This window comes from Temnothorax longispinosus, chromosome 8 (genome assembly GCF_030848805.1).
Source record: "Temnothorax longispinosus isolate EJ_2023e chromosome 8, Tlon_JGU_v1, whole genome shotgun sequence".
Lineage (NCBI taxonomy): Eukaryota > Metazoa > Arthropoda > Insecta > Hymenoptera > Formicidae > Temnothorax > Temnothorax longispinosus.
The window spans coordinates 13855561-13878436 of record NC_092365.1 but is presented as its reverse complement, the minus strand read 5'-3'; the positions used below and the strand labels follow the sequence as shown (position 1 = coordinate 13878436).

The following is a 22876-nucleotide window of genomic DNA, read 5'->3' as shown; positions in this document are numbered from 1 at the left end:
ACAACCCCTATTTCGCGCTTACAACCCCTTCTCCCTGGCTCGGGTGAGCAGCCCGATCTGTCATATTTCAGACAGTAGCGAAGCCATTGAACAGGATAAAAAGGCTTTTAAACCGCGGACAAAAGTCCGGGTCGCTGCGTTTCGATCGGCGAAATGAAATTTAAATACGTAATATATTATTAGGTGTGTGCGTAAATCTGAGAAACAGATATCTACCTGTTGGAAACAAACCTTTCGTCGCGATGACCCGCTCACCGTAATCTCCGTGTGATATATCCTTCGCGGATCAGAAGCAATCGGCCAGGTGTCCTCATAGACATCCGATACGTCTGACGCGCGTGGTTTACATGACATTACATCTCAGGGTATTGCATTTACGGAGGTATTACGTGCCCTATTCAGCTACTAAGTTTAGTTGCATTCAGATATCTACGTGAGATTCAGGTAATATATCCAATGAGAGATACAGATAATATATCGGAATTTCGCATTTCTAGATTTGCTCGTATATCTGACATACGTATTTGCGAAAGGGCTATTTCCGAAATGAGATATCCTATATTTTTCTACACATAAAAGAGACTTGTTTCTCTCAATCAATTTGATATACTTCACCGATGTAACACTATGCGAGTCTAATTACAAGGCTTGAGTTTCCTGTGGAGAAATATAGCATCGACGGCTTCAGATACCGGCTGCAGGCTGCACCGATCGTTACACAGGACTGCGGTAAAGGGTTAAATTTCTGAGATTAAATGTTACCGGATGCACGGGACGCGGTTACATATAACGCGACGCGACGACGAGTTCGAGGCAGCTGCCAAATTAAATAGTTTTCGATGCAGGTACGTTAACCCGAGAACGGACGCGTTTTTTGCAACGTGTGGCGGATTTCGTTCTTTACCATCGCGCAAACGTGGCTCTCTTTTCCCTATGTAGAAAGCGAGATATGCGCATATTGCAGAAATAAATAAAAAATAAAGTCATGTAAAAAATGTATATTGGGCGTGATTAAACAAAACGGAGGAAGAGAAAAAAGAAAGTAAAAAGATAATATTTTGCATGCGCGCACGCGAGGTTTCTTTCTATGTCAACAATATATCTAAACGAGATGGGAAGTGAAACAAGAGGGCAAATGTTATTACAGTAACTGATCGGAAATTGAACGGAGTTGAGATTGAAGCTTTTGACTTCGCACGAAGGCACAGGTACATGATTGCAAATGCATAAAAGATGCGTAAAAGATGTATGGCGGGTCATTAAAGATTTTTCATTCTGCAGTTGAACCTCTATCTCACAGTCTCACAATTGCCAAAATGTGGCAATTGAATAAACTAAACAAATTCTAATTTTTTTAAAAAGTTGCATAGTTTGCTTCTAAAATATCTCAGATTTTTCTATTATTATTTATTGGAGACAATAGAGTTTCACTCATGTAATCAATATAATGATTTCAAGCTGTGAAACTTGATTCTGTTAGTTGCAAAATTGCGCCTATTCTTTGTACAGTTTTCCACCTAATCGCCGTCTAGTTGAAGTGCATGAGGTGCGTATAAATGGTACAGCAAAGTCAGCACGAGCTGCACAGGGAAAAGGAGAACGAAAAGGAGGAGAAGCACGACGGCAAAAATCAGGGCTATTCAGCGACGCTATATTAGCGGATCTGATTTATATCCTTTCTTCCGTCGTTTCCTTTCTTTTTCCATTGAGAGAGAGGGAGAGAGAGAGAACGAGAAGAACCCTTCGGCATAGCCGCGAGCGACAAGGCGGCGAGCATCTCCGAACGAACACGCTCCAACGGCGTTAGAAACGCGATAGAAACGATTGTCGCGATCTGAGCACGCAATCAAAACTTGGACTTCTTCTTGAAAGTGAATTACTCGCGACCAGAGTCCGTCCCAGAAGAGATTCTCTGAATTCTGCCGCGTACAACTGTACGCTTCTCTCACAAACACACGTAGACAAGTCAGCGACTGTAGATACACCAAGAGCGAACATTTCCGCATTAAATCGTGGTCAATGTTGACACGGGTCAACATTTGCGAAAAACAAGCGACCTGCCGACACAGCGGCTAAATTACTAACAAAAATTGATAGCGTCCAAAATAAACGTATACAAATATTCTCGAAACGCTTCGGAGCAAACGCGGCAAATATATCAGCCTTTGGAGAGGTAAGGTTTTCTTCAATAAAAATTTTAATGTGGTTTCCAAGTAATCAGCGATCGAAAATAAAGGGCTTTTTGCGAGTAATCAAGATTTGAAAGAGCAAACAGATATGAAATCTGAATTATTCAGCTAATTTTAAGTGTACTTTATAACAGAAACTCAATAACCTGAAGTTTAACTGCAGAGATATTTAATGATGAAAATTAGAGAATGATGATAAATGATAATGCTAAGAAGAAATCGATTCCAAATTCGGTACTGAATTTGTCATTAACGATTTGATTTATTTCTGTTTATTCAATTTATTTCGTGTATATTTTGTAAAATTAAATTTGAAGAAACACGCGCGTTTGCGATAAGATTTTCGCTTTATTATTCTGATTCTCTTAATGTCCGATCTTTGTGTATCTGTAATTATTGAGGTGAAAAAATATTATGAATGGAGAAAACAGCATAGTACGATCATGCACTACGTTCAATCGGAATAGATAGTTTTTCTGATACGAAAACGATGTTATTCGTTGTCTCAATACGTTCTTCCAGTTTTGTCTTTCTGTCGTTGGAAGATGCATCGAATACTCGATGGTTTCGCTTGATTTGCATTGTTTCGCTATGCAGATCTCAAGGAAAACATCTTGACATTTGTAGCGTCGCTCGCGGCTTTTCCCTTAGGATTTCAAGAAATACCGATCGAAAAAGTAGATGTATTGTGCACGTCTGACACTTTTACGAGAGCTAAGTTATCTCTTTACGTGTAAATTGTTTTCTTTCCTGTTATGACATGACGTAACGTAATATCGTTGCTGACAACTAATATATATACATATAAGATATCGTATTCGCGATAAAATTGACTTTTAGACAAATAGAACAAATTAAATTTTAGAAAATATAATTTAAAATTTTCTTAAATCTTTATACATTTTAACATCTTGCCTAAGAGAAAGGAATATAATTAATATACAAAAGAGTTTAATGATAATAAAATATTCAATTATTTTGGTCTCCTCTTTTGCTCTGGCAATATTTCTTATATTAATATGTTATTACCGCTCATTAACTCTATGCTTCTTCTTTGCAGAATTAACTTATGTATTTAAAGCCAAATGGCAGCACATTGCTTCGCAATTGAGCGCTTTGAATGACCATTGCCCGAGACACGTGCTCGATATATAATACTCGTTTAATAATAATTGAGCGGTGGAACATATGGTTTCACGCGGTTACGTAGCAATTACTCGACAATACAATCCGTCTAGGCTGCATCCGGTATATTAAGCGAATATATGATCTAGGCCACACTACTTACTATTTCGAGCGGTGGCCCTAATCGATTAGCTAATTACAACATGCGCGCAAGCAGCACGAGTACATTTACCTTGTAAGACTGGAGATGATTAACGACGCAGGTGAAGGAGACGTCGCGACCTTGAGTGACCGTGTGATTTTCCAAGAGCGCCAGAAATTCGGGCAGGACCTCGGACTTAGGCGGCGTTTGTCCTGAATTATGCAATTAACGATTATGCGCCAGCGATTACGGCTAAAACGATCAACGAAGTTAATCCTTAATTAGCTGCGCGGCCAACTTGCCGTCGATACGCCGCCGTTACAAATATGATATATGGACGGCGCGTTAGGGAAATTTCGGTGAACCCCAAATACAAGAATTCCCATCATCTTTTTGCGCCGCGCGAGCAAAATTTAATCTAGATCGCCGCGTTACTTGTGTATGTAACGAGCGACCGGTCAACCATGTCACTGCGCGATAATCATAATTCTTTCTATGCGTCGCGCTTGTGATTATTACCACTGGGTGTCTGCCCTATACGAATCATGACCCGAAGAACGTTAATTTTTAATGAAAATTTATTTTTAGCGTGCTTACACATATTTCATTGTTTTAATACAATAGAGAAAAATGTGTATTTTTTATTCATTATTGCATACGAAATGCGAATGTATACTGACTGTAACATTTTATAATTTCTTAATATGTTTTCTTTACTTTATTATTATCATATAAATCTTCTAAAACGGTTTGTCGTACAATTTATTATGCGATATGCAGATAAGACAGTCAGTGCGTTGCATAATGAAGTTTTGATTAACCGCGTCGAACCCTTATGGACCCCGTAACCTTTGCACGTCACGATATTCACCCCTCGCGTTCTCGCGTGGCGGATGCCAATTCGAAGTGACGTTTCACGCAGGGGAGTCTCGCGTTGATCATCCTCGCCATAACAGGATGGAATCTAATAGGTGAAACAAAAAAAAGGAAGACGTATTCTTCCTGTATCCTTTTTGGTTAACTTAGCTTGAAACGATCACGCGAGCACGAAGGATGCAGGGGGGAAAGTTTCACGAGAAACGGAGTGTTTATTAATCATGTGGAATATGCCTAAGCGAAAGTTCGCTGACTTGTGGAGTAATCATCATCTATCATGATCTATCGCGTGGAAAGGCTACCCTGAAGACGAGGTAATATTTTTGTTGGTCCGCAGGTCCGCACATGCGAGTCGAGTACTCGACGACCTATGCATTGTGATTTGCATCTGCTGTGTAATGAGAAATCGACCGAACATCGCTTCAAATTAAAGAGGAATCTAAATAGATATTGAATAATAAAAAGGTCGACATTTTCAAGATCTACATAAATCATATTGATATGTTTCTTATATATACATTTATTATTTTTTTATCTTATAAAAATCCAATGTTTCGTAAATGAATTCCACAAGGAATGATCGGATTTAATCGCATTCCTAAATTTTATTGAAATTCCTTCACGTTTTTCATCCTAATATAATTCTATTCATATATAAATATCTGTAAGTTCAAGATTAAATATTATTTTTCTAAAAAAATTTCATAATTTACAGTTATGCGATAAACGAACAGCGGTAATAAATAAATAAGCGTAACGATACAGAACGCGAGCCCATTTCGTTTTCCGAGGCGGGAGAGAAGTCGGCGGCCTGTGCCACAGTGCTACTTTGCAATTCCTGCTTCTTTTTAAGCGGAGATTCTTTTTAAGCTCTCGCGAGAGACTACCGATAGCGACGTCTTCGGAGAAGGATTCTATTTGATTCTTATCGTAACTGGAGCAAAGAAAGGCGGCACAAAAGTATAACGGGCACGATACCAGTCGCGGCGATCCCTGTGTAGAAGGGAAGGAGGGTATTCTGTCATTTCGTGCGAATTAAAAACTTGTAACTTTTGCTTCTCCTCGCAACTCCCCCGGACGATTTTTTCTTTTTTTCACTGTTTCTCGCAAGGATCTGCGCATCACGGAAATACTTACCTTATCGAAGCGGTATATTCGACTCTTACCGAGACTGGTGTAGAGGAAGACGACAATAAGGGCGCACAGTGCGAAGTTCCGCGATGCCATGCCATAAGGTAAGCCATACGCCATACGTCCTGCAACAAAAAGCGCGAAATACGTCAAAGTGAAGCACTGTGTCAAGTGTAAACAAGCCTAGTAATCACATTCAAACTAAAGGCCTTTATTTAAAATTTTTTTATTCATTATTGTTATTTGAAGTACTAATATTTATAGCTTTGCGCAAGTAAATAATTCATTCGCAGTAAAATTTACTGTTCGTTGATTTACAATTAATGTGAATAGAAATTAATAAATAAGGCCAATGCGAGTCGTGCATTGAAAATCCTTTTATTAAAAATAAAACAATTAACTTTAGGTCAGAATGTTTTGAATATAAATTACAGTGATTTTCAGTTGTGCGATTTTTTTTCCACATCAATAGGCAATAATTTACAAATGTAAAAAATAGGTGATATAAATAATTAAAAAGAAACGAGAAAAAAAAAATGTCGATGCAGAAATTTGAAACAGAAAGAACAATTACGTTTTTATTTATATTTTTCAGTGCAATATATTAATTCACAAATAAGCAAGCTACGAGATCAAAGATAGAAAAATTCGTGTGCATTCTCGTCACTAAAACTCAAAGTAATATAAACAAACTGACTAATTAGAAAATGTGACGATATAAAAGCCGTAAAAAACGATGAAAATTAGTGCAAAATAAATATTTAAAAGTTTAAAGGCTAGAAATTTTATTTATTAAAAAATAGTAGATATGATGTAATGATTCAATTATCTTATCTGTTATTTCACAAATCATCTGTATGAAAATCTAAATCATCCGTATGAAAACAATTGTAATTAGAATTTTCTAATTCTAATATAACATGCTAAATTTCGCGTGAGAGGATATTTGCAAGGGAGTTGTTACGGCAAAGCAACCGGCTCCCGGGGTGAGAAAAGAGGGGAGGCCGGGGGGTTGAAATCGAGAATTTCGCGACGTCGTCGACGCGTGCTCGGAACGAGACTACGGAACGGAGGAGGAGGAGAATGAAGGGAGGAGAGGGTCAGCCCCGAATCGCGTGAATATTAACTCGACAGTTGGTCGCCACATAAACGCCAACCCGCTGATATATCTCCCGTTCGCCCGTCGCCAACCGGCCAGCACCGCAATAATACTCTCGAATGGCAGTAGAGGTACACCCTCTTCTCCGCACCCTCACGCGATACGCACACTCCGCGTCTCGGGGGCACACGTGCGCGCGGATGCGTGTACCATCACATACGTATGTATGTAGGTATGTGATGACCGCAGTCCGATGGTCAAATGAAAATTTCGTTCACTCCAAAGCTCGTCCTTTATAACTTCGGCCAGTCTTGCCCTCACGTTCGCCAACAATTCCGTCATACATGTTTAAGGCCCACATTTACAATTTCAGCCAAAGAGTTCGGATAAAACTGCTTTATTAAATGTGACACGATTTAATAAACAGATCAATTTGATATTAATTTCGTCTTAATTGTTTAAATGTCACAATTCAACTGATTGTGAGAGGAGCCCAGGTAAACTTTATCTTTAATGTATTTGTCTTATGTTTCAAGATCCTCATTCTGAGTTTTATTTCTCGAATTCGAAGAACATGTAAATATGTATCAATAGATCATAATTTAATGTCATATCAATCAAATATTGAGTTGAACATTTATTATTAAAGCTCACTAATAGAATTCTATCCTGAATTCTAACACAAATTATAAATTGTCTAAAAGCAAGTTTTAGTAAGTAATTATTCCATGAATTTTGTCTCAAAACATATCAGATGAGGTACTCGGAATAAAATTTTATATCTCGGACGATTCAACATCATATTTTAATTAGAAATCAACTGACAATGAGAGTGTACTCAGCTGATTGTGAGAAACGAAATAATTACTTCATTTTACACAAAAAACATCCTATTGTTATTTTTATCGTGTATAAACATTATAAAGAAATATTAATATTCTAAGAATCTAAAAATATCCATATTTTATTTAGTATAGCTTTCTTTTTCTTTTACTAGCAATACACTCCAACCTTTAATAAACTATAAGTTTAATTTAACTTTGTCGAATAAGATTATTAATACACACATCATAATTTCTCGAAAATCTTGCCTGTATATAGAACGCAAGACAAACATTTGCAAATTTGATCTATAAATTTTGGTTGATACTCTCTGATACATCTCATGATTAAATCCTATTATATAACAAGATATCCGATATAAGCTATAATGAATTCCATGTGTTTGTGCGTTTTCACATGCATAATAAATGCGTAAATATGATAAATATGACAATACGTATTCCAAAATTAAATTATTATTATTACTAATCTATTTTAGCTTATTTATTTTAATATAATAAATCTATGAAATTTATCTATATTCATAATCTTATTGTTAATTTAAAATAATATAATAATACGTTACTCACTCTATGGTTATATATACGTGTCGTTTGATGCTTTTCCAAGGTTTTTTCTTTTCTGTTTTTCTATTCCTTTTTGTTTCTTGTGGCACTCGCACGACATTCATCCGCAAAATCATAAACGCGTATACACTATCTATGCTACTAATTACTAGCATATTACGATAATCCTAAACAATAATCTCTCATCGTACTGCATTTTATACGATACTCTCGATACTAAATGCACACGATGTATTTTATTACTGTATATTGAGAAGTAAAAATAATGCGAAAGAAGATTACGATTCGCGATATTTCGCAAATCAACGCAACAGACAAATCTCAAACGGCGGAAGCTCTTAACAAATTGATGTAAAAGCTTCGAATTTATGTTATATGCGGTTAATAAATACTACAATATAGAATTAATTACGATTATGTATTTATAAATAATTTATGTATTTGAATTATAGTCATTAGTCATTGCAGTCAATTGTAACTGATTGTATATTCATTTCGTACAAGCAATGTACGTTTCGTTAATGAACAAAAAATTAAAAAATAATATCGACAATCCTAATATAATACGATATAATTCAAAGTTTATTAACAAAGTTTTGGCTAATTAGGCGCGATAGATTATTTGAAAATTTACTATTGAAATTTAGTGCGTGATATATTTCAACTACATAAATTTAACGAGATGTAAGTATTATTAATAAACGACCGGAAATAATTATGGCTTTTCATTATTCAAATTACTCAATATGACTGTTACTCCACACTCTCAACGTATTGTGGACAAATTATATTTATCGACGAAAGATTCAAAGCGCGACGCGAGATACATGCAGATTTTCGAATTTAAGAATCTTTAAGGTAAAAAATATAGCCCGAAATAAATAGCACGAAACAATAAGTTATAACTTTCAACTCATATCGTTTTAATGTCAGAATAAATTTCGCGAAATATTTGCTTCGACAAATAACCGTTGCGTCTGCAGGCCGTTAATCGCAGGAGTTCATTAATTGCACTGACCGACAGTTATCAATGTTTGCGCTTGGTGATTTGTGATACTTATTGTTAGCACGATTGCGTTTTAATAATGCGCGGTAGCACATGGAACATCCTGCCGATTCGAGTCTCGTCGCACAAATGTCACGTATCGTGCGGCACTCTTGTGTAAATACACGCGGTAGCCTTGTGACTTGTGACCGTAATACAGCAACAAAACACCGCGTGCCTACTGGTCTCGCCGAGACAAAATATTGAAATTTTTATTATAAAATACATGTACGTTAAATATTTTGTTTCTCCTTTAATCTCAATTTTAATTTAACTTTAAATTATAATTATTAACCCGTTGAGGTCACATGGGGTCCAGTGGACCCCAGGCTTTTTTTTTCTTAAAAGTATACTATTTTGAGAGTAAAACGCACAAAGTTTTTTTGCTTTATCTCAAAAAATTTTAATGAATATTTTTGTGAAAAAAGTCAAATTTCTCGAAAAAAAAATTTTTTCCTCGCGTTTTTTCAACATAAAAAAATTTTTTAAATTATTGGATTATCAAGAGGAAGTCATAAATTAATTCCAGTTCAAGGTTTGAGTCGATACATCAAAAAGAACGCAAATGGAAACTGTTGTGGGGTCCATTGGACCCCATGTGACCTCTACGTTACTTTTAGGAGGTGTGACCTCAACGGGTTAATAATGGATACGCGGTTTCTTGTTACTCTAATGATTCAATCCGTGATTCGTATATATTATTTCGTGTTGTCAGTATCAGAGAATCAAATTACATTTAAGACAACAGTTCAAAATGCGTTACAGGATATCTTCAAATCCGACCAATGAAATAATTATCGCCGCGCGCTCAATCCTTTTCGTTGTCGCGATGTTTTGTTAATAACCGAAAACCTCGGTGATCACGTCGACAGCTTTTCATTCCGCGAAGTGTCACGCTAGTCAATTAAATGATTAATTAAGACTCATCGAATAGTCCATAAATATATAACCCAGAATTGAATAATAGTATATGCGATACGTTTCGAGATAAATGCAAAATATATGTAATTACAGCATTCGATTACGTAATTATTTACAGCGAATTATTATATTATATCCGCGTTATCCGTTCTTTAATCATCTAAATTCTAGAGATCGCGTCTGTTCATAGTGCTTGTCGCGTTTTGAGAAATAGTAAGATGTCACACGAAATTAATTACGCGGAGTGATGGAAGTTAATCGTTCGTAAGAAACAATCGCGTTTCGAGATGGAATAATGAGACGATATACGGAGCGGCTCGCGACGCTACCTGTTTTCTCGAACGTCGTCGTGTGAATGATAACACAATGACTCAGCCGCGATGAGGGAGTAGAAGTAGGGGTATATAGGGGTAGGCTAACGGTTGACTTCTTTGGACACCGTCAAGTATCACGCGAGTCATTTTAAAATATTGCACGTGTAATGTACATTTCAAGATAAATGCTAAATACACGTAATATTAATATAATTACTTCATCACAGCATTCAATTACGTAATTACTTACGATTCGATTACAAATCGTTATATTATATATTTGCATTATCCGATCTCTGGAGAATGATCGCGTTTGTTCACAGTGCTTGTCGCGTTTCGAGAAATAATAAGACGCCACACAAAATTAATCACGCGGATAGATGAAAGTTAATTCGTAAGAAACAATCGCATTTCGGGATGGAATAACGAGACGATATACGGAGCGACTTGCGACACTACCGGTTTGTTCGAAAGCCGTCGTGCGAATGATAATACAATGACTCGGTCGCGCCGACGTTGTGTATGTATTATTTACGCGGATAAATGTGCTTTATATGAATTACATGTTAGATTTCCCGAATGTGATACAAATTCTCAAAATTGTTTCTTGACACAATCGGATTTTATATAAAATTTTAAATATGGCACAAGAGGCGAGAGCGGCAGAAAAGATTAACAATATAAGGCGGATGCGCAACACGCGTCTTCGCAACGTGTGTCGGCGGATAAGCGGCGAGATCGAGAGATCGAGGGAAGGGATCGATAGAGCGAGGTGAACATGCAAGAAGCGCACGTGGTGGCAATAGAGCGGGCGAGCTTTGAGACGAAGCGAACGATAGTAGAAAGTACGGCGATTATTGAAAGAATTGGTTGCGGAAGGATCAAAGGTAAAGGTAGAGGTGAAAGAGATAAGCGTGATAGGTCAGAGGGAGAGAGGGGGCGGGAGAGAAAGCAGAGTAAGGGAGAGGAGAGTAATTATGTAAATGTGCGTGTTACAGATAACCAAAAAAGATGGAATGCAGAGCGAAGATAATAATAGAGAAGGAGGCGGTGGAAAAGATAGTGGAAGAAAAAGTATGGAAGATGATAAAGAAAGTTAACGAGGAATGTAAAAGAAGAGAGGAGGAGATGAAGGAGGAGATAGAGAGATTGAAAAGAAAGGTGGATAGGATGGAACAGAGCGGAGGCAAAAGGAAGAGGAATGATAGTGAAGAGAGTAAGACTGGTAAGAAGAAATGGTGGGCAAAGGAGTTGGAAAGGAGCGACAACGAGAAGAGAAGGAACAACGTGATAATAAGGGTTGAGAAGAAGAGATGGGAAGGAGAAGGATCAAATTGGGAGAAGGTGAAGGAATTGTTTGCGGATGGATTAAAAGTGAAAGTGGAGGTAAAAGAAGTAACTGTGATAGGAGTGAGAGGGGACTGGATAACAATATTAGTAAAGATGGAGAGTGAGGAGGATAAGTGGAAGGTTTTGGAGGCAAGGAGAAAGGAAGGGAATAGATTAAGAGTAAAAATGGACGAAGATAAATCGGTGGAGACGAGGGAAAGAGAAAGAGAGGAGAATAAAAAAAGAAAAGAAAGAAGAGAGGAGGAGAGCGGGAGTTTGAAGAAAACTGAGGAGGACGAGATTACGAAAAGGATGGAGGAGAGTCCGTTGATGAAGTCGGACGAGGAGAAAGATGATAAGAAAGAAAAGTAAGGACAGTGAAAAAAGGAAGGAAAGCGCCGAACGCAAGGTGGGGGAAAGCCGGCCAAAAGCGAAGAGGCCCGCCAGGAAAGAGGAAGTCAGAATGCGGATCTGGAGGAAACGGAGGGAGAGTGACAGAGGCGTGCCGGATGAAAGGGGAGGGGAAAGGAAATATAATGTTAGGTCGCATATGGCCAGGTTGGGTCACGCGTGTATGTGTAAAGGGTTGGGTACGTCCCTGTAAAACGCCATATAAAATGTGTTGAAAATTACTTTAACAAATACGTACTTTGGATAATAAATAATTTTTTAATATACACTCTAAATTTTAATACGTGCTGTTCATGCACGTGTTTCTCACTCGCGCGCGTATTACACACGAAACGTAAAATATATATGTATCTCTTAAAAGTTTTACAGCTTTTATATGATGTACAATGTAACAAAAGGACGGCCGCCCGTGTATTATCGTATTCGCAAGACAGCAAGTCGCGGCACAAATACCGTTCCGTACATATATCGTCGCATTATCGAATCACAATTATTTTCTATGAATAATCAACAGATTCGTAATTAATTAACTTTCGTGATTAACAATTATAAACGCATTGTCTTGTATCGAAGCAAGTATCTCGCGCAAGTTATTCATATCACAATATCGAGACAATAAGGGATAGGAATTACAGATTATTATTTTATGACAAATATTTACGTGAGCGATATTATAATTTATTTGTACGATTAGATTCAAACGTATCCTGCATTGCGCTTTGACGTGCGGTTTCACTTATCTAAATTTGTAGTTTGTTCATCACTTTTTTAGGATGTGGATTAGAATGTCGTTAATTTCTCAATCATAACGTTGCACGTTTGAAACGGATCGACTTTTGGAGGATTCTGAGATAGGATTCTGTCACAATATGTAATAGTAAAGTGCTCGTAACGTCAGTCGCGTGTAATTAACGTCAAAAGTGCCGTGCAATTATTCTATTTTGATGATTAGGCACAATCGTAATTAACCGTGTTTTCGCAAGTGTTACTTTGTGCAAGCGCGGCAAGCGCAACGAACAAACTCGAGAGAAGAAAGAGGAGGAGGAGAAAGCCTGGGAGGCTTCGGAACAACGACGATGAAACAACTAGGATAAGTAAATTATTATTTTTCATTTCCTTACTTGCAGAAACAATTATTTATAATTATTTTATGCGGTTAACAATTGTTCTTTTATTAAAATGTAATTATTGAATCGTCTGTGTCTCAAGTGTGAAACTTGGTCCTGATATTTTATCTCTGTGTGTGTGTGTGTGTTATGCTTTTTAATATGAGATGCATACAATGGCTATAAATATCGTACAGAAATTTTATTCTGAATATTTCATCCAATACACTTTCGAGACGACACTAAAGCAACGATTATGAATAGTGTTTCGCGAATACCCTGATTTAATATCCCTCAGTGATAAAATATCAAGAGAACATCGAATCCTGTAAAAATCTTACAGCGCGAGAATAACAACGGATGCACGTTAGCATGCACGAGGGGATCGTCATAAATGCGAAAGTAGAATCGCGTATTACGGGAAAGGGCGATAAACGTCGAATACCTCTTTGAAGGACCAATCAGTGGTCAGGATATCAAAAGCCCCTTTGACTTCGACGATGCAGTTACCTATCGTTCCACTATGCGCGCAAGCACATTCAACTATTTCCTTCCGATGAATAATCAAACGTATCCGTTAACGTCTGATAGATTGAAAATTATATAGATGTGGATGTAATTTATTTGAGAGCACGTGCCTAAAGGGCAATACGCGTAATACGATATAATTAAAATACGATCATAATTCACAGCACAATTAAATGAACATTATAAAGATTAATTTATTTATCATACATTTAGCTAAAATGTCGATATTGTCAACCGATATCTTTATCTTTAGAAAATTCTAGTTATACGCGCAGAATGAAACGTCAACTTTGAAAATATTTTATAAGATAATTGCAAGAATGATTGTATCGGTTTATCGCTTATTGGATCTAAATTAGATTATAGAAATAAAATTACGCGCGCGCGCGTACACACACATTCTTTAATTCCATAATTCTTAGTTATTTTTACGTAAAGTTTTGTGAAAGAAGAAGTCATGGAAGAAAGAGCTAAGAAAAAAATATTCTATAATTTAATAGTATAGGTCATAGGTTTTAAAAAAACTTGATACTATTTCAGCAGTTCTCGAAGTATGGAGAAGTTAATAATTGCAAAGTCGATATATGCCCGGTTTATTAGATTTACGTAGTGAAAATGTTTGTTGCGCGTGTGTAAATGCACATGTGAAAAGTTACAGCCCCTCGCGGAGATACTTAAAGATGAAACATTTATTCGCAATTTACAATCCAGATCTGGTGCGCCAATTTTTTATTAACTGAAATAAATAAAATATTCATATACTACTTATATCTGCTGTTTACCATTATAAAAAAATTATAGAGCCTGAGTTTTACATGATCTTCTCCTCAATCTTATTTCAGTCAAATAAAATTAGGAATATTAGCGACAGCGAGATATTTCTGATCGAGAAGGAAACGCAAGAAAGACTCGAGAGACGGACTTTCGCTTCTCGCTTCCTCCACTTTCCCTCGCTGTATTTCCCAATCTCATTTCTGTTTTTCTCTCGTGTTTTATTACAGTCAATTCCTGAAGCGTGCAAAGGAAAAATAAAGGTCGGCATCGACGGCGCATCGGCTATATATCCGTTCGTTTTATCAGGTTTATTTTATCTATCGGCGAAACTATTACTTACGTGTTTCCAGCGGTTACTTTTATTTCGGTTTCTGTTTTCTCAACACGGTAGTCATGTTACATGCTTCGCAATTGCTCGACGCAATTCTCACGTGCACTTAGCGAACACTTTTCTTCTCTCAACAGCACGCTTCCCGTTCCCCTTTGCATACAGCTAATCTTCTCAAGCAGGTCTACCGCGTTGCTCTGTTTTCTTCGATATCTTACCGCGAGGAAAAACAAACATCCAGAGTTTTGCGAAAAGCAAAACTCCTTCATTGAATTTCAACCCACCCGTCAGAATTGAACATGCTCTTTCTTAATAACTATCACAAGCTTAAATTATTTTCTTTTGCGCACGGGGAAAATTGTTTAGCTTCTATTTTCGACTAAGGAGTATCTCTACGCTTCTTCCCAAATATAATTTTTCATCGCAACTAGATCAAGCAACTAATAATTGTAAGTCTTGGAGGCTCAGTTGCGTAACATTGATTTAGAATTCTGTATTGCATTCAGAAAAACAAAATCCAAATGTAGCCATATACGAAAATATGAACATTATTATACTACTGAAAATTTCGCGTAGCTATTGATTTTTTAATAGAAAGTCTTTATTATAATAATTCTTTACTTTCGTGAGAGTTGCACTATCTCGAATTAATGTCAATCTTCATTATTAGCACTTACTCGCTCTTTCCCTTTTCATGTGCACTACGCATTTGCACATCTTGCGCATAAATTTCTTACATCAAGTGCATCTTTTTAGTGTCAGACATGGTAAGATAATCTATTTAATTTGATAATCCATGTACTAATCCAATCTGATTATCTTTCGACAGGCAATACCAAACCTGTCTGGTGTTGCGTTATACGTGCGTCCATTAGGGTAATTCACACGACGCGTTTGACGAGGCTAAATCTTGTATTTAAGCTACCTAGGAAATCAAGTATCAAACAGGAAATCAAGTGAGGTGCGACGTGAATGCGCCAATCGCCGATAGTGCGCTCGCTCAGGATACCGTTCTAAGATAATCCTCACATTAGGCCGTTACACGTGAAACATTAGGTTTGACGAGTAGGAATATCTCGATGAAACACAAGCTTCTGATAACGGATATCACGCGATAAAATAATGTTAAATAACACGAAATTCCCTCCCCTTAATATATCAAATAAAATCGTTTCTACACAAAAATACAGGATTTAATTTTCCGAATTGTTGAGTATTCAAATTACAACGGAGCTCGCGGCAATACCGGTTCCGATTAATTACAAATATCCGGTTTCAATCGCTAATTTTAAAGATACCCATCAGTATCCCGAATCGCGAGTGAAACAATGATAAATGCATTCCTTAAATCATCTGTCGGAATGGTTTCGCGTTTCGCAACAAAGAAATTTGATCAATCATTCCTTTGACGTCCGTGAATGGGAGATTTATCGACTCCTTTTCCCATCGAAGATGATGTATATCACTTTATTAAAAAAAAAAAAAAAAAATTGCTTTCTCCTCCAATAAAATTTCACCCGGATATGGAGAGTCGTGGATAACGAAATTCCCCTAGCATATTCGTCCGTTTACACTATTTGATCTGAGAAAGTGCAACTGCAGTTTCCGCTATTCTTTCGTTTATATCTATCTCGTTTTTCTACTTCTCTTTTTTTCTCTCTTTCTCTCTCTCTCTCTCTCTCTCTTTCTCTCTCTCTCTTTCTCTCTCTAGATCGATCGATCGAAATTTTCGTTAATGCGACCGAGAAGAGCGCAGAAATAGCGATTGATTATTGATAAGGTGCCGCGTTGTGAGACTCGGAAGTTCTCGAGGTGACTCGAGGGATTTTCGTAACCGCCCTGGCTTATCGGCTACTTAGTACGCGCTTGTCAACGGTAAGTATAAGTTGCAAAAAACTTTAACGCGGATGTTACCGTACCTTTTGACTCTCAATACCTTACGACAAACTCCATAATTCCTCAAAGATTACAGAGAGATAATTCTTTTCTTTTATCTTTTTTCGTTATAATTAAATTTCTTTTACTTTATTATAAATTACTGTACATCAAACTGTAAACAGATCAATAAAAGATGTTTATCTATTCACGGCCTGATAATTATAATAGTTAGGTAAAACGAATCCTCATGCACGCGACTGATTCCATATATATGAGATCGAATTCCACATCTCTCTCTCTCTCTCTCTCTCTCTCTCTCCCTCTGCCTCATTCTGGCAAACTTCTGTACGATAACCACACATTCGCCGTAGTATTATAACAGCACATCACCGGCGTATTAAATTTCTTCGTTAACTATGCATTGTACTACCGATTATAGAACATGTTATAATTATGAAGGTAATTATAATATCTCGTTACCGATGCATTTCGCGACTTATAATAGAAATATGCATAGAATCATCGTGATGCTCTCGCGTTAGATAATACAAACATCTGACGGCAGGTAAATAGCAATATGTCAAAGCGCACGTGAAGCTGAATATATCCGATCGATAAGCGATATGCTTTTGATAATGCTTAATACTCTTAATTAGTTTTCACTCATTTCTCACAACAAAAAACTACTTAAATATCTGAAAATAATGTTGTTTGCATTTACATTATTCAATTATGGATTAAAATTTCTATTTTATCTCTTACTAAATGTATATCATGTCTCTTTTATAAATTATTAGATCAATGACAACATACTTCGAACAGAAAATAATCAAATTCTCACAATGCGCATGTACAGTAGTTTCGTAGTTGTAAGAAAGATGTATCGCGCAAAAAATATTAATATGACTGCCAGTGAACAAATGCAATCGCACTCGCTCCGCAGCGCGTTACTATCGTTGAATGAAATGCGCTGAAAGGTCTAATTGTAAATATCGCGAAAAATTCAGGGATTAAAACGAATCTCGATAATGCCGCTGCGAGACGTAATAAAATCGCGAGATTGTGCATATCGCGAAAAAAATGTTCCAACCGGGCAGATTTACGTTCTTACCCGGAACATAGGTCACTGTAAAACCCACGATCTCTAAATTTCTCCCCACACTCAAGCAAATTTGCCGACGAACTTTCACTTTCTCCCCCTACCGCCGAGATTAAAATAAATATTCTCTCATAATATCGTCGCGCGAGTTACTTTATTAATTATGTTAAGGGAATGCCGCTGAAGTTCCTGTAAAAGAAGTTATATGTTCATCTGCCTTCACCTGCAGCTTTCCCGGGGGAGTCAAAGCCACTCTCTTCGCTTCCTCTCTTCACCCTCCCACTGTTAAACTTAATTTACTATCTCTTACTATCTAACTTTTTTGTCAGCAGGATATTTTCGCTCGGTTTTCGTGTCATCCTCCGAACAAATCGTAACAAGTCGTGCCAGTGATACCTGCGTTCTACAGGATATATACCAGACAGGGTAAATTGTACTATTATACACCAAACTCCTTACTGCAAGCGTGCTCATAATAATACGTACGAATATTTAACCGTCTTTTCCACGCCGCGACTTTACTGGCACTATGCACGTTCTTGCCTTGTTCCTGCCGGATAAGCGTGTCACTCATCAAAGAATAAACTCGAGGTCGTTAACAGTGATATACGTCGCTCTTTGTACACGGTTTTACACAATGAAAATGTTGAAACTATAAATTCGATATCGCAAGTTATAATTGCAGGATAAATGCAAAAAATTAAACAACAAAAATTAGGATTCTTTAAGAAGATTAATATTCAGCGAAGTCTTATATGCTTTTATTGATGAAAAATATATTAAACCGTTTATTTTGAGATTGCGTATACGAACGATAACAATTACCTTTTAATTAGCAAATACCGCAGAAGTCTATATTTTGCGCAGCTTAAATTCATCGTACATATCAGTTAATTATTCAGTATAAATTTATCATAAGAACACTTGTAGCTTTTAAAAATATACTTTTTTATAAGGATGTAATATTTATTGTAATTAGTATACGAGGTACGTCTCATTCAAAAAAAGTTTATTTTAAAAAAGTTCTTAGGAAGAATTGCATTCTCAACAAAGAAATACATTCCTAACTCCGTCATAATAACCTGGATCTCAACATAACTCTTCGTTTTGGAATGGTTACACATTTCCACGGTCATCACCGTCTCTCTACCAACTATTCCCGCCTTACTGAGATAGATCGTACATATTTGTCAAACCTCTTAGACACCTTACGTTACCCCATTCATATGCGGTTGACCATTGCCTGAGGCGACACGAGAGGAGGCGTCATAACGACGTGTGAGCGCGACGTGAGGAACTCGAATTGCTTTTCTGGCCCTCCTTTTCTCATCCCTCTCTCTCTCTCTCTCTCTCTCTCTCTCTCTCTTTCTCTCTAAGCTGCTTATACACCTAACGTGACACGCTGGCATGCAAAAGGCGTCGTGAAATAGCGATCGACTATCGATGAGCGCGAAACACCGTCACCGTCGGACGCTGCAACGTTAGGTTTCGAAGGGAGTTCGCCTGCGCGATGGAACTTGAGAATCGTGGTTCAAACTGTCTGCAAAGTTAGGAGGCACACATACACTCTCTTTCTCTTTGCATCTCCGAGATGCGGCCTCGTAGGACGTCGCTGCCGCCATCCTCCAGTCTCCGTTTAACTTCCTCTAGGCTACTCCCTCGCGAATTCTTCCATCGCGATTCGGTTGCATTTAGGGTATCGGAATCGGTATCGGAGAGGATGGTAAAAGTATCGGAATATTAGTTGAGAAAAAAAAGCGATATTCACTTACGTACTTCCATCAACCGCTAAGTCGTGTTAAATCGAGCCACAGGAAATGAGACACGCTGAGGAGTGCGAGCCCATATCTTTGATATAATGCGGTGGTCACGCGATAGGACATGTTAGTGCGAAAATATCTACTCGACAGTCATTTATGATAATCCTCCGTTTAATATATCGATGCTGAGCGGAATGAAAAATATCTTATACAATAAATTGAATATTGTTAGCAATCATAAAATAGCTATTAGTATATAAATACTAATCTATATATATGTATATATAAATAAATGTATACATGAATCTCATGTAGAATCATGTAACGAAATATTTTTTAACATGATCGCGTCATAGCCCAAATGTCAAAAGCTTTAATTCCTGCACCGAGGCCGCAATTAGTGCAGCGTGTGCGAACGATCATTATCCAGCGACAAATCGGGTCACCCGAAGAAGTCGAGAAAAAAGACTACATTCGTAAAGAGGCTTAGCGACGATAAGTTGGCGCCGCCGCAGCACTTTGCAACATCGGGGATACATTCCCCTCGTTACCCTTTACCACGAAGCCACTCTGTAACAGAGTTCGGCGGTATTCAAACGTCAAGTGGTATCTCGCCAGCATTTTATGTGTATATATGTGTCTGTCTCTCTGATCCCTCGGTAATACGACGTGATGGCTTTCCAGGGAGAGAAGCGAGAGAAGCGAGAATGGGCGAAGAGGCCGCGAGAGCTCCGAAGCTCTCCTGAAGAATTAGGAACATAGAATAGGCCGTTCGCTATAATGAGTGTTAGCTCGGCGAACGAAAGAGCTGTTTTGCGAGAAATGTAGTCGTGGCTACGTTAGAGCATTGTAATCTGTCGCATTTTTCGATATCTGCCAAATATGAAGGAAAATGACGAAATTTTACGGGAATTTTAACTAAATGTTGCAATAATATATATCTCGTAATAAGGAATAAAATTTATAATAATATTTTAGAGTTGAATAAAAATGCTGCCGAGATATGCAGATAATAAAAGTGTGCAGAGAAGAAGAGTGTGGACGACGCGGTGCGGGAATCAGAAGGGTACGCGACTAAAAGAAACCGTGCGGGTAACATTCCCGTGCTCGGCAAGGATCGATACATGATTTCCGTACCTTCATCCGTTCGCGGAGTAACGAACAATCGGTTGCTCAGTGAGAGAGTACGAATCGAAGAATTGGAGAATTTGTTACTTCTCCAGACGCCGCACAAAGCGGATCCGATGGGATTGTGGCGGAACGGAGGAATTGGTGTTCTCGCGCGAGCAACCTAATGCCGGATCGAAAGAGAAGGAGAAAGTAACACGAAGTAGCAGCAAAAGAAAAGTTTCTTCGTAGTAATTAGATCTTAAACGAATTATTGCGCCTTGAAGAAAATATTCGCTGATCAAGGAATTTTAGCTGTTGTTTTACTTGCGTAAACACGCCGTAATTCCGAAAGAAATTACGCTTTAATATATTTATCGATAAAAAATATGTGATATACAATACTCGATTCTCTTCTCCTTATCGCTAAATGTTAATCCCTTAAAAAATATATATAATTTTTTTATTTTTTGGTTTGATTTATATATCTATTTTGTAATAACGATTACGCGGGAATTTACAAAATTAATATCCATCGCCAGATTGGCAAAAAATTAGCCTCGATAATAATCACCTTAACGATAATGTTATGCGCACGAAGTAACAGCTCGCGTTGATTATTTTCAAACGTAACAATTTATCCATGACGCGAGAATTGAATTCTCGAGACGGACAACCGGCTAATTTGCGACTCACCGTGACACCGTGATTGCATCTTAATGCCGCCCCAACGCTCCCGACGGATCGTTTTCCGTGATACACGCGCTGGTGATGATGCTCGCGACGACGAGTGCGACGACGGAGGGTGATGACGGACGGAGAGCGCATAAATGAGAGAAAGAGAGGGAGAGAGAGAGCGCTCGAGAGACGTCGAGTTACGCGCTAAAAGCGGAACCAACACAGGAAGCTCATTAAGTTGCACCCCGCGGGCTGGATGCACACACAGAGATACAGCAGGTGCCCCTTTTCATCGCTGCGCGTCTATCATCCATCCCGTCCGTTTGCACCCCCCTTTGGCTACCTATCTCGTTCGACCCTCATCCGTTATCTACCGTGCCACGCATCGCATTCTTCATACGCGCTACGTTGTCCGTTAGGCGTCATTGGCAAAAAAAATTATGATAATGGAGATAGCGCCCGAGGCCCGACATTGAATCCTTTCGCGATGAAGCGCGTCTCTCTCTCTCTGCGTATGTACATCGCAGTTCAGCCTTGCAAAATCGCGACCGTTACTATGCAGAAATTCGTTCAATAATATGAAAGAGAGAACAATTGCGTATTCGAAGAATAAAGTTAATAATTAAGAATCGAAATTAGGCAAGTTTATTTTACGTTGATTCATTACTTTACATTGAAAATATATTTAGTATTATAGTATATTTTGCAGCACACGAGCTTTTTGATTTTACTGCTGCGAAAATATTGATTTTAATGGCTGCCAAATCACTGAATATTATTAAATATACTACATGGTAAAAATAAACTTATGCTATAATAATTTTTAAATAGTGGGGATAAAATAAAAATTTCATAAAACTTTCCGTACACGCTAAGGTAATTATAATTATTCGGTAATATATGTAACGCAAATGAAACTCTGTATCGATGTGATATCAGGTCTACGAGTCACTCTACCCAGATTTGTTTAATGTTCGATGAAAATCGATAAAGAAACCATCTCGCGCTAATACGAACATCCAAGGGAGAGATCCGCTTCCGCGGATTGTCTATCCCGAATAAATATCGATCCTTTTAGGCGGAGTACCTACCCGTTAGTTCGTCATGGGATAACTGAATCGGTTTGTACGAAGGGAGAGATTACCTCGATTTTAGCGAGAGGACGAGAGAGAAAGGGATTTGCGTATGGGAGGATGAAAACTGGGAGGGGAAGAGTATACGTACTCTGTTTCCGAAGTGTGCTGCAAATCGTTGTAACGATTTCATGTTTTGTCCGGAATGCGCGAGCGAGATGGGCGAAGCTCCGAGTTATATTACGAGAGTTATTCTATTTGTTAGCGCGGTAATAGTAAATACGCGGTAGATATGATCTCATTAAACGTTTCGCAACGTTTCGAAAGACGAATTGGCGTTACAGTCAAAAGCGTACGAGGGAGGAGGGAGCTGAAGAGGGAGGAAGAAGAGAAGGATGAGGAAAGAAAAGTGCTATTCGATCTACGCGAGCGAATTCGTGATATGAGAGTGAATGGCGCGAGCTAGTTACGGCGCGGCGGACTGAATTAAAATAAATCCGCGCGTCGTCATTACCGCCCGTTAATTTTTATATATACGACTTCCGTTCAGTAGT

General features: G+C 37.9%; 1 protein-coding gene across 4 annotated transcripts in view; it reads right to left on the bottom strand.

Moving 5' to 3' along the window:
• Positions 1–22876, bottom strand: part of LOC139818173 (lachesin) — a 37742-nt gene that overhangs the window by 5750 nt on the left and 9116 nt on the right. For 2 of the 4 annotated variants that reach the window (XM_071786754.1, XM_071786751.1), the window contains exons 2-3: positions 5499–5588; positions 3547–3668 (exon numbers count right to left, since the gene is read on the bottom strand). In XM_071786754.1, the coding sequence (XP_071642855.1) occupies positions 3547–3668; positions 5499–5583 (207 nt within the window). In that variant the 5' untranslated portion in view covers positions 5584–5588. Of the gene's footprint in view, positions 1–3546; positions 3669–5469; positions 5589–7974; positions 8261–22876 lie in introns of those variants that run through there. The other 2 variants (XM_071786753.1, XM_071786755.1) reach the window with 2 other exon arrangements.